The sequence below is a fragment of the Neofelis nebulosa genome, chromosome 6 (genome assembly GCF_028018385.1).
Source record: "Neofelis nebulosa isolate mNeoNeb1 chromosome 6, mNeoNeb1.pri, whole genome shotgun sequence".
NCBI lineage: Eukaryota > Metazoa > Chordata > Mammalia > Carnivora > Felidae > Neofelis > Neofelis nebulosa.
Window position 1 is genome coordinate 104,697,670 of NC_080787.1, and position 13,019 is coordinate 104,710,688.

Sequence of the window (13,019 nt, forward strand, 5' to 3'; positions counted from 1 at the left end):
ACAATCAGTTTATGGGATTAAAATTTTTGTTGTAAAAAATTGAGTCTGAGAAGGAAATACGTCTGCACAGAAATTGTCTCACTTTGAAGAGCCAACTGGGCTCCCCAAGGCATTGCCAAGCCTCTTTAGAAAATGGTTTTAGGTGATTAAGGCCCCCAACTTCTTCCCCATTTAAACAAAATTACCAGAAAGCCATCACAGAAACCTAGCTTTGGAAATGCCATTTCTTCACCATCACCTTTTCTTCAAAGGTTCTCCAAGGAACCTAACAATGGCGATTTGTGGGGTGGGACCAATTATCATATATCATTCAAAAGTTGGATCTATTGACCAATACTAATCTCCTCTATTACAAAATAGTTGATTTCCAGTACTTCTTTCTGTCAGCACTTAGGGGCCAATGGTCTGATCAGGCCAATTCGCAATTGAGAAAATAAAACCATATAATTTGGCTGTAAAAATGATGCTGGTCTATACATTAATAAAAGACAAATGAGAAAGAGGGCCAAAAAAAAAAAAAGCCCCGCTTGCCACACTGAAAATGCTGACGGCCATGTCAGGGCATGTGCCTTCCACCACCAGCTCTAATTAGGATGCTGCCTCTTTGCCTCTGTGCAAACATCTCGGGGCAGGGTCTTCGTTGCGATTTTCCAGTTTATGTGGTCTGTGATTCCCCAGGGAAGCCTGTGGGGGGAGGTCAGTAAAGGCTTCATATCATCAGTGTTGTACCTGAGAATTCCTTGAAGAGGTAGATGGGCAAGATATTTCTATACAGTGATTGCACTAAGACAGCTGTTAAAATAATTAATAATAGTAACAATAATACATCGAGTCTTCTATTGGGGTTGGTTTCACTCGATTTCTTTTGCTCTATGAGCTTTGTTGACTAGTTAACTCTGTGGCCCTTAATCTTTTATTATTATTATTATTATTTTTACATTTGTTTATTTTTGAGACAGAGAGGGACAGAGCATGAACGGGGGAGGGTCAGAGAGAGAGGGAGACACAGAATCTGAAATAGGTTCCAGGCTCTGAGCTGTCAGCACAGAGCCCGATGTGGGGCTCGAACTCACAGACCGTGAGATCATGACCTGAGCTGAAGTCGGTCACCCAACCGACTGAGCCACCCAGGCGCCCCTGTGGCCCTTAATCTTGGCTACACATAAGAATCACTGGGAAGTTTTTGAAAAATACAGGTGCTGAGCCCATCCTCTAGAGAGCCTGATGCATTGCTCTGAGGTTGGGACCAGGAATTGGTTTAGTTTTTAAAGCTCCTCATGCAATTCAAATGAACAGATCCAGATGCAGCTTAGAACTACTGAGCTGGACAATACAGTAGGAAGGTTCCGGGCTCTGGAAGCTGCCTCGAGACTGGCAGTTCAGTTTCATGTTCTCACTATCCCCGACTGACTGACAAAGATGCCTTTCACTGTTACCTTGCTGGCGACGCTTCTGGTCTGAGCAATAAGCTCCCGGATCCTCTGGATGCTGGCAGAAACGTTGCTTGCAGGCCGCTTCTGTTCTACGGTGCGAAGCTGATCCAGGAGCTGAGGGACAACCTCTGTCAAATTTCTTACTGCAGTTAATAAAAATTAACCACTTGAGGAAACAGCTCAACTATATCAACCAATATTAACTATATTTAAGGTATCAGGTGAAGAGACAACAAACACATGGTTACTTCTGTTAGAACTATAAGAAATTATTTGCAATCCTGCAAAACGAATAGTTAAGCCCAATGCATAAGTGATTACTACTTCGTGGCATTTATAACATATATCGTTCTAAAAATTATATGGAAAGTAAGCTGACTTATAACTTACATATCTAATTTTTTTTTAATGCTTATTTAGTTTTGGGAGAGACAGAGTGTGAGCGGGGGAGGGACAGAGAGAAAGGGAGACAGAATCTGAAGCAGGCTCCAGGCTGTGAGCAAGCTGTCAGCACAGAGCTGAACGCGGGGCTGGAACTCACAAACTGCGAGATCATGACCTGAGCCGAAGTCGGACGCTTAACCAACTGAGCCACCTGGGCGCCCCTATAACGTACATTTCTAAAGGGCAGGATCCATGACAAATCTACAGGTGTTCCTTTCACTATACAGCACGCTATACAGCACAGGTTCTGCTTGTATTTCTTTTTCTTTTTTTAAGTTCACTTATTTATTTGAGAGAGAGAGAGTGTGTGTGCACCTGAGCAGGGGAGGGGCAGAGAGAGAGGGAGAAAGAGAATCCCAAGCAGGTTCTGCGCTACCAGCCCGAGCCCAGCGCGGGGGTTGGACCCATGAACTCTGAGATCAAGAGTCAGACACTTAACTGACTGAGCCACCCAGGCGCCCCTCTGCTTGCATTTCTAATTGAACTGATACAACAGGTCACAAGGAATGCTGGGCACAAGTTGGTGGAAGAGGCTATCCCCCAGGATTCCTGTTCACACATCACACTGCCGTTGCACTGGTCCAAGAGGAAGTGGAGCTAGATGGAAGGAACAATCAAGCACCCAGAAAAGTGGCAGTCGTGCCAAGGTGAGGGTGGGCAAGATTATTCTATATAGTGATTTCACTAAAACAGCGGTTAAAATAATCATCAATAATAATAATAATAATGATAAATTGAGTCTTCCAAGTCTATGGGCCCAGAAAAGGGATGGTACAAGGACATCACACTAACTGTGTAGGTTATTTATTTATTTATTTATTTATTTTTTAAGGAATGACACACACATCGAAAAGAGAACAAATTATATGCATACAGCTTGATGAGAAAAGCCTAAAACACAACTTTCCCTAAGGTTTCATGACCAGTGGTTCTCAGTGTGTGCTCCCCAGACCAGCAGCATCGGCATCATCAAGGAACTTGTTAGAAATGCAAATTATTGGGCTCCAACGCAAACCTGCTGAATCAGAAACCCTGAGGGGCGCCTGGGTGGCGCAGTCGGTTAAGCGTCCGACTTCAGCCAGGTCACGATCTCGCGGTCCGTGAGTTCGAGCCCCGCGTCAGGCTCTGGGCTGATGGCTCGGAGCCTGGAGCCTGTTTCCGATTCTGTGTCTCCCTCTCTCTCTGCCCCTCCCCCGTTCATGCTATGTCTCTCTCTGTCCCAAAAATAAATAAAAAAACGTTGAAAAAAAAAAAAAAAAAGAAACCCTGGGAGTGAGGACCAGGTGATTCTGAAGCATATGAAGGTTTGAGAACCACTGTACTAGAGAATGACCATCTTTTGGGTGTTTGCCAGCTAAGAGCAGGGCCATGGTCACTGAGCATTAAGAGCTGGAAAAGAGTAAGCTTCTTACTAGAACCAAACTAAATTCAGATTCAGGAGAATATGTCAGTGAGGACCAAGGATGTTTCTTTTCTCTATTTAGGAAGTAAGGTGCTTCTCTATCATATTAAGTAAATAATATATCATATTATCAATATGATAATAATTAATCAATTAATCAATAATTAATATGATATCAATTAATATCTTTATCATATTAAGTAAAATAATAGCAATTTACTTGTGTTATCGTATTGATTAATACAGAGGTAAATATTTGTTGTTTGGATACTGACTACAATAGCCATTTTATGGTATAATAGTCTTTAAAAATTACAGGTAATAAAGTATATTTATTGTAGTACATTAAATTTTGATTATGGAAATGTATGTAAAACAGGGTTTCCCTGTCCTCAATTTTGTCAGAGAAAGGGAGTCACCTTTTATTAGAGTCTTTATTTTTTTTATTTAAAAAAATTTTTTTTCTTAACGTTTTATTTATTTTTGAGACAGGGAGAGACAGAGCATGAACAGGGGAGGGTCAGAGAGAGGGAGACACAGAATCTGAAACAGGCTCCAGGCTCTGAGCTGTCAGCACAGAGCCCGACGCGGGGCTCCAACTCACGGACCGCGAGATCATGACCTGAGCCAAAGTCGGCCGCTTAACTGACTGAGCCACCCAGGCACCCTATATTAGAGTCTTTATAAGGTCTCTTATACTGTGGTATGCTCTTTCATTTACTTTGCTTTGAACCACAAGATGCTGTTTGAGGAAAACACGGAGGCCTGAAACAATTTCAATTAATGCTAGTTCTGGATTACTGGAATCATGGATTGGACTGAAGAAGGAGGAAAAAAACTTAACACAGATTTAGTAAATATTCCTTTGGCCCTATCTTTATAAACGCAAATGTTGGATGTCATGTAGGCAAATCTTTTAGCGATCAAGTTCTAAAAGTAATTAAGTGAGTGGTTACATGGAGAAATTACTTCATGTACTTAAAAGATATATACTTAAAAGATGAACATAAAAGAGTTATCTTCCTGTCATGGGAATGGATATTTGTGACCCGGAATAAAATTTCTAGTGACAGGCGGCTCATATGTGGATTAGTAAAGTTGTTTCTTAACTCAGATGGAAGTGAAGGTATTATGTTCTGCAAAGCCATGCTGGGGAACCGAAAGTTCTAGTCATTGAAAAAGACATTGATATTTAAGAGGCAGAAGACAGAATAAATGTAGTAATATGTGATTTTAATCTATGTGTAACTAAACAAATTAGGGAGATATCAGAATATTTCATTATCATTGCTATAAATCTGTATTCAAGCTGGCTAACAGTTCTTCTTAATGTTTATTTATTAAAAAAATTTTTTTTAATGTTTATTCATTTTTGAGAGACAGAGAGAGACAGTGCATGAGTAGGGAAGGGGCAGAGAGAGGGAGACACAGAATCTGAAGCAGGCTCCAGGCTCTGAGCTGTCAGCATAGAGCCCAATGCAGGGCTCGAACTCATGAACTGCGAGATCATGACCTGAGCTGAAGTCAGATGCTCAACCGACTGAGCCACCCGGGCGCCCCTATGTTTATTTTTGAGAGAGAGGGGGAGAGAGAGATAGAGAGAGAGAGAGAGAGAGAGAGAGCGCTGGGGAAGGGGCAGAGAGAGGGAGACACAGAATCCGAAGCAGGCTCCAGGCTCTGAGCTGTCAGCACAGAGCCCGCCTAGGGGCCCAAACTCAAGAACTGTTGACTTGAGCTGAAATCTGAGACACTCAACCCACTGAGCCACCCAGGTGCCCCCAAATGGTTCTTCTTAATGGGAACCTTCCATTATGTTTCGCCATAGTCAGTACTTGTTGGTAATAACCTGCTTTACTTAGGTAAGGAAAAAGCAAGGCAGTTTAGTAAATATTTTTCTAAAATGCAAACCAATATTTTGTGATTGACGTTCTTTCCCAAAGGATCAAACTTACATTGATAAATATCAGTGCTGCCATTACTTCATTCAGAAAAAAAAATGATTCTTAACCCATCTATCTAGTGTCTATTTGTGTGAAATATATATCTCCTATGCACACACACATACATATATTGATAGATGAACTGAGCAAAAGTTTTTCTTTTTTCCTAAGCTAACTTCTACAATATTCCAATCTAAAACCCAAATGAAGCAAACTGCCTTCTTAACGAACGGATGTGTTGCACTTAATGGCCAGTTCCTCAACTGGATGCAAACCATGATACCTGCATCTCTGGCAGAGGCCACTGCAGTGTTGTAAGCAGAAGAGTCAAAATTCTGCAGATTTTGCGACCAGCTGGTCAGATTGTGAGCCATCGGGGCGGCTGCCTGCTGGACTTCCACTGTGGTCTTGTTAGCTTCCTCCGTGATCAGCCTTGACTGACCCAGGCGCTGCTGAGCATCACCTTCACACAGAGCACAGGGACATTCACTTTGCAGAGAAGCAGGACATCGGTTGGGAACATTACCATCCATTTAATCACTGGGATAAAACAGACCTGAGCTTTTGGGTTTTTAAGCTGCACAAAGACCTTTAAATGTATGTTAATTATAGTGTAAGTTAGATGCAGAAGAAAATTGTTAAGTAGCATTAAAAAATGAGCTTGAAAGACTCTAGAGTCTTATTAAAATCATGTAGCTCACTGAAAACATTTTCAAATTAGAAGTAGATTTAAAAAAGTAATTAGTATCTTTTCAGGTTAGAGGCATTGCGAGAAAGCCACAGAAAACACATATGAGATTTTAAGTCATAACATGTTTATGTCTGAAATGCATTGTAAATATCACTTTCTTCTGTGTGGAGCACCTTTTACCATAAAAATGATGCTCTAGTACAGAAGTAAATTAGTAAGGACAATTATTTTTAAATAATAAAAGCAAGTTTCCAAATAGTATATAGAGTGGCATTCTATTTTCATTAAAGTTATATATTTAAAATAAAAATAATGTAAGTTTACAGCAAAGTGTTTTTTCCTAGGTAACGAGATTATAAAAGGTTTTTCTTCTTTTGTGCTTTTTTTTCTTATCTGTATCTTCTCATTTTTCTATAATAATCATGTATTACTTTTGTAATCAAAATCACTCAGGTGAGGTTGAGGCTTTCTTTTTGTTTAAGTGGAGAAATATTTAATTCAACCTCACATGATCTGAACCCTGACGGATGTAGCTTTGAATCCTGGGTCTGCTTCCTTTTGGAGCTGTGCCTTTTGGAGCAAGTTCCCAAACCTTGACAAGCCTCAGGGTTCACATTCATCTGAAGGCAATGGTGATATTTTCCCACATGACAGAATGTACGTAAAACACAGTCCAGTGGCTAGTATGTCATAGCTCTGATGGTGCTGATGACAGGGATTCTCAATGGAAGATACCCCCCTGGCTGGGGTTTTGGTGCACTCTGGTACAGTAGTTGGATTTGCTCCATGTAGTGAAACACTCTCATCCAGCAGTATCTGTTAACTTTCACTATACCAGGGAAGGCACATCTGGTCCCAAGCCCATCTTCTTAAGATGCCACTGTAGTCCCAGACTGGGCAAAATGCGTGCTCTAGTGTCTCTATTTGGCTTGTTGGTCTCTCTACTTGTACCATAAGAATGACACGGCATGTAACAATTAGGGCCAGAGAAACCCAGTAATCAGATTAGGGCATGCTTATTAATGAAGAATGATGTCCACAAGAAAGTAGGTTACCAAACAGTATAAGCAGCATGATCCCATTAAAACACACATGCACGTGTGTGCACACACACACAAGATAGAAGGAAAATGCTCTCAGATTTAATGGTCACCCCTAGATGGTATGATTATAGCTTTTATAATTCTTTCTCAGTGTGTGTGTGTGTGTGTGTGTGTGTGTGATGAACATAGTTTCTTTTGTCATCAGAAAACAATATTTATTTATAAAAGGACTGATAAGGAGTCATGTATTCCTTCTTCAAAGCATTATTTTAATCCCAGTGAATAAACAGATGAAGCTTAAGTTCTTGTCTGTGATCCTTACCTCTCTCCGTGGCTTGTAGTCGCTTAATGGCATCATTCAATCTGTTTTTAAGAGCACTCTTCCTTGCTAGAGCTCCACCCACACGCCTGTTGGTATCAGCTACTGCCTCATCGTTACCTATGGAGAAGAAGCCAAAAAAAGGTACCAGTAAAGCCAAGATGCTAGGGGGAACAAAACATCTCCATTTCAACAAGGAAAATTCTGATCTATATCACGGAATCATCTGTAAAATTCTCAATATGATATGAACATAGAACACCAGTTCTGGAAAGTGGCATCTCAGTTAAGAGGTACAGGATTATAGAAAAGTAGTAACACTGCTTGGGAATGATTTAGGATGCCATAAAGCGACTCGTGAAAGGTCTAGAGATTATGGCTAACTTCTTTGAAAAATATAGCACTGCTGTGACTAATAACTCCTAGCAGCATGGTTGATAAAGAGCTGAAAAGAAAAGATCTACCTCTATTTATGGTGATGACTGTTATATAAGAAGAATTCTTTTTTATGGTTTTAATAAAATTTTAATTGATGTACAACATACATCTAGAAAAGGGGGCACATTATAAATGCACAGCTTGATGAATGTTCACAAACTGAGCACAGCATGTAAGCAGTATCAAGTAAAGAAAGTAGAACATTATTGGTCCTCCTAGTTTCCTGGGATCTCTGTGATTTCCCAAGAATGACCACTATTCTGAATGCTATCTCTGTTAGTTGTGTCTGTTTTTTTTTTTTTTTTAACGTTTATTTATTTTTGAGACAGAGAGAGACAGAGCATGAACGGGGGAGGGTCAGAGAGAGGGAGACACAGAATCTGAAACAGGCTTCAGGCGCTAAGCTGTCAGCACAGAGCCTGACGCGGGGCTCGAACTCATGGACCGTGAGATCGTGACCTGAGCCAAAGTCAGCGACTCAACCGACTGAGCCACCCAGGCGCCCCAGTTGTGTCTGTTCTTAAGCTTTATTCAAAAGAAATGATACAGTATTGTAATTTTCTACATCTTTTGTATCTCTGTCTTAATTTCTGTAGAGTTATAAGTCTTAACATCTGGTAGTTTAAGTCTTCCAGCTTTGTTTTATTCTTCAAGGATTGTGCTGGTTTCTTAGCTCCTCCCACCCTCATTTCCATAGAAATTCTAGAGTCATCCTCTATATATGCATACAGTGCTGGTACTTCCGATGGTATTATATTGACTCTACAGATAAATTTGGCAGAATTGTCATTTTTACAAATTTAAGGCTTCTAGTTAATAAATACAGTTTTTATTTATTTTTATTTAGATCTAAATTCTCATTTTAATCTCCATTTATTCAGATCATCTTAAATTTTTTTTTTTAATTTTTTTTTTCAACGTTTTTTATTTATTTTTGGGACAGAGAGAGACAGAGCATGAACGGGGGAGGGGCAGAGAGAGAGAGGGAGACACAGAATCGGAAACAGGCTCCAGGCTCCGAGCCATCAGCCCAGAGCCTGACGCGGGGCTCGAACTCACGGACCGCGAGATCGTGACCTGGCTGAAGTCGGACGCTTAACCCACTGCGCCACCCAGGCGCCCCCCAATTTTTTTTTTTTAATGTTTATTTATTTTTGAGACAGAGAGAGACAGAGCATGCATGGGGGAGGGGCAGAGAGAGAGGGAGACACAGAATCGGAAGCAGGCTCCAGGCTCCGAGCCATCAGCCCAGAGCCTGACACGGGGCTCGAACTCATGAACCGCGAGATCGTGACCTGAGCTGAAGTCGGACGCTCAACCGACTGAGCCACCCAGGCACCCCATATTTAGATCATCTTTAATAAGATTAGAGATCTTATATTTCATCAGCTTTATTCCTAGGTATTTTATGATATTGTAAATGGTGTTATTTTACAAAGTTAATTTCTAATTTTGTTGTACATAGAATTAAACCAGATTTTTTACACACTGAATTGGTAATGTGGGAGGTATCTTTGTCTTGTTTCCAGTCTTAGTGGGCAAACTTTAAATACTTCAGTATTAATATGCTTGATGACCATTATTTTATTATTATTTCTTAGATTACAGAGGTTTCCTTGTATTCTTAGTTTGCTACAAGTTTTTTAAAAACATGAATGGGTATTGAGTTTTGGTAAATGATCTTCCTGCATGTGGTGACATGATCATATGAATTTTCTCCCATATTCCTAAAATGTGGTGAATTACTATTGATGTTTTAAATGTTAAACTATCCCTGAAATCTTGGAATAAACTTAACTTGATCATGTATTATCACTTCTATGTGTGTTAGATTTGATCGGCTAATATTTCGATTAGAATTTTCACATCTCTGTGAGAGAATGTGGCTTGTAATTTTCCTTTTTTATAATGTTCTTATCAGGTTTTGTATCTTAGTTTTGTTGGCTTAATACAACAAGTTAGAGAATATTTCCTCTTTTTTCTGTTTCCTGGAAGAATTTATACACAAGTGGTGTTACTTAAATGTTTGGAAGAATTCACGGGGAAAGCCATCTGAGCCTTGAGATTTCTTTGTGGGAAGGGTTTAATGACTGATTAAATGTATACACATTATTTACATATAGGCCTATCAGATGTTCTTAGTCTTTTTCTTACAAAACTATTCCTGAAAGTGTGCTTATAGCATAGAATCATAATGGGTTATTTTGGAGCAAATCCAAGCAAGTCATGATGTAGTATCTTGTCTGAACTGAAGGATGAACTTTCCCAAGAATTCTTGGTTCATGCTTTGTTTATTTCCAAAGCATCAGGAACTTTATGCTTTTTGACAGACAGAGAAATAATTTCTTCACCTCCTATTATACTCTTTTTCTCTCCTCTAGGCTTGTAAATATACTGTCTCCCATGGTGTACTTTCTCTTTCTATTATACGGTCTTTGCGTGCTGCTTTGTTATTTGGTTATCTTCCCCCTTTGTGTATAGTGGGTATACAATGAGTGATGCTGAATTGATTCTGTCACCAAGTACAATATAAACAAAGTACAAGCACGTCTTTCTCATTTCCTCTGGGTAATGCCAAAAATTTTCCAGAATTTAAGGAGGGACTTAAACATACTTTGTACTTGAATTATATCTCCTCTCCCTCTTTTAGTTTTGTTTTTTAAATATTTTTAATACAAACAATCTTTTCAGCTCTTCCTTTTGGGTCTTATAGCTGCAAAAAACACTGGCTGATACACCAAGAAAGAATATATTCAACTCTATATTTGGAGCCCTTGATAAAAATAGGTGAAAAAAATTCTACTTTGGGCTGGAAGTTGATAAGAAAAAAATGTTTCACAAAAAGTCTGTCCTATTTGAAACTTATTGTTTTACATAAACATTTTTCATTTTACAAATGAATTCAGTAGAATTCTCCTTTAAATAGCAGCTTCCTGAGTTTATTATAAGTTGCTAACTATTTCATAGAGATAATGAAGAAAAGGAAGTCTGGGATATAAAGATTACTAATTGTTGAAAGTCATTTGGAAATGAATTAACAGTAATTTGAAATTGTAATGAAACTCAGTAGATGAATATAGTTTAATCTGAAAATCTGAATTTATATCACCAATGTGTGTTATCTAAAGGGAGGCAAAGTTCTGGTCCATGCAGTCCTAACTCCCCATTGGTGTCCCTTTTGCAAATAAATATGTGAAGAAATTTAAGAAAACAAGATCATGAAATACGTGACCAGCACTGCGAAATATTCAGAGACCTATACGGAGAGATTTTCTCTGTACTTAAAATATAGAACTTTGAAGAGATACCATTACCAGAAAAGAAAAATTGTTTTCATGAGGTCCAATAACTCAATAATGACAAGATTAAGAAAATTGCAAATTATCAAGGAGGATAAAATATTTAAGTCACTGTCATGAAGATCCACATATTCTGGTCTTCACATCACAAGAAACAAAGCAGTATATAGACATGGCAACATTTACCTAAAAATATTTTCCTTTTTTTTTTTTTTTTTTTTATTTTTATTTATTTTTTTTTTTTTTTTAATGTTTATTTATTTTTGAGACAGAGAGAGACAGAGCATGAACGGGGGAGGGTCAGAGAGAGGGAGACACAGAATCGGAAACAGGCTCCAGGCTCCGAGCCATCAGCCCAGAGCCCGACGCGGGGCTCGAACTCACGGACCGCGAGATCGTGACCTGGCTGAAGTCGGACGCTTAACCGACTGCGCCACCCAGGCGCCCCAAAAATATTTTCCTTTTTAAGAGCACACTTAATGTGATGAGCACAGAGCAATGTACAGAGTTGTTGAATCATTGTATTGTACACACGAAACTAATATGACACTGCATATTAATCATACTTCAGTAAAAAATATATTTTACTTTTAATATTCTCAATTTTTGCAGGTAATATTCTAATTCTCTTCTAAAAAGTAAGTTCAAGATTAGACTTATATAATTAATTAGAACATTTTTATTGCCTTTCTTTACCCAGCAAGCATAAAACAATAGTTGCTTTATCATAGCTGTTTAAATATTTAGCATATAAGAAAACAAATGCATTTTTTTCTCTAGGTAGTGCTCTTTGTAAAAAAAAAAAAAAAAAGAAAACATATGGTTAGAATTGAGATTGATTGCTTTGATAAAATTATGTGACGTTTTTTGTTCCAAACTTGGTCTTTTTTTTGGGTGGTAGTTAGAAGTTAGCTGGATAATGGATTTCCATCCTCATTAGTCAGTGAGCCCCCATCCTTAGGTATGAGGTCATTAGCTCAGAGATGATTAATGTTTAGTGAAATTCTTAATCACTGCAATTGTTTTTAAGAGTAGCTCCCAAGATTCAGAATTGACAAAAATGATTTCACTTTTATTTTTTATTCCCTCTCCCATTTTGGATGGGCTTGCTTTCACACACGCAAACATTAGCCTTTGGAAATGCTTCTTCCCATATGGCCATTAGGCTTGTCCCAAATATCGTAAACTTGTAGAACACAAATATAGGCAAGAGCCAATAACCAGATGGCCGTGTGGTGTCCTATCTTCCTAACTCTCCCAATGCTTATTCATTAATTCATGTAAAAATTTAAAGGGTCTTCTGAATTGTCCAAGGAAGACTGACTTATGTCCAATATAGTTTTAGTGTTAAGTGTATTTAATGGCATCATCTCCATGAAAATTGGTATTTATGGTAAATTTCTATTAATTAGCCTACTTTATTAGCAAGAGTATTTACCACATGTTTCACTACATGGAAGGTTTTTTTTTTTTTAAACCACAATTTATTTTAAAATATCCAATCTTTGCTTCTTTTATACCTTGAATTTCAGCAGGAACTACTAATGTGCTATTCAGTTGAAAGAGACGATTTGTTTTTAGAAACTTAAATATAGAGAACAGAAGGTTGCTGGAGGGGGAATGGGCTAAATGGGTAAGGGGCATTAAGGAACCTACTCCTGAAATCACTGTTACATTATATGCTAACTAACTTGGATGTAAATTAAACAATAAATAAATTAATTAAAAAAATAAAATGGGGAAAATAATGTAAAAAAAAGATCATTTGTTTTTTAATCCTAGGATTTTGAAATCTTTATCCACATGCAGAAGCACTGTATGAAAGGACAGAAGCAGCTACAAATCAGAAGGAAGGTAGAAAACATATTTACTAGGGTCTGTCTTTGCTTGTAGTTCTCTGGCTTGATTGAGGAGGTTCTCGCTCTCATCCTTATGGTAAATAATTTGAGTATCAATCCCACTCACAGCCTACAAAGGAATTGTATGGAAAGAATAAGAATGACAGCAGAA

At 38.5% G+C, this 13,019-nt stretch overlaps 1 protein-coding gene across 2 annotated transcripts in view; it reads right to left on the bottom strand.

Moving 5' to 3' along the window:
- Positions 1-13,019, bottom strand: part of LAMA4 (laminin subunit alpha 4) — a 145,041-nt gene that overhangs the window by 37,070 nt on the left and 94,952 nt on the right. For both annotated transcript variants that reach the window (XM_058735002.1, XM_058735001.1), the window contains exons 15-18: positions 12,881-12,977; positions 7,276-7,392; positions 5,503-5,682; positions 1,437-1,576 (exon numbers count right to left, since the gene is read on the bottom strand). In XM_058735002.1, coding sequence (XP_058590985.1) covers positions 1,437-1,576; positions 5,503-5,682; positions 7,276-7,392; positions 12,881-12,977 — 534 coding nt within the window. The remainder of the gene's footprint in view (positions 1-1,436; positions 1,577-5,502; positions 5,683-7,275; positions 7,393-12,880; positions 12,978-13,019) is intronic.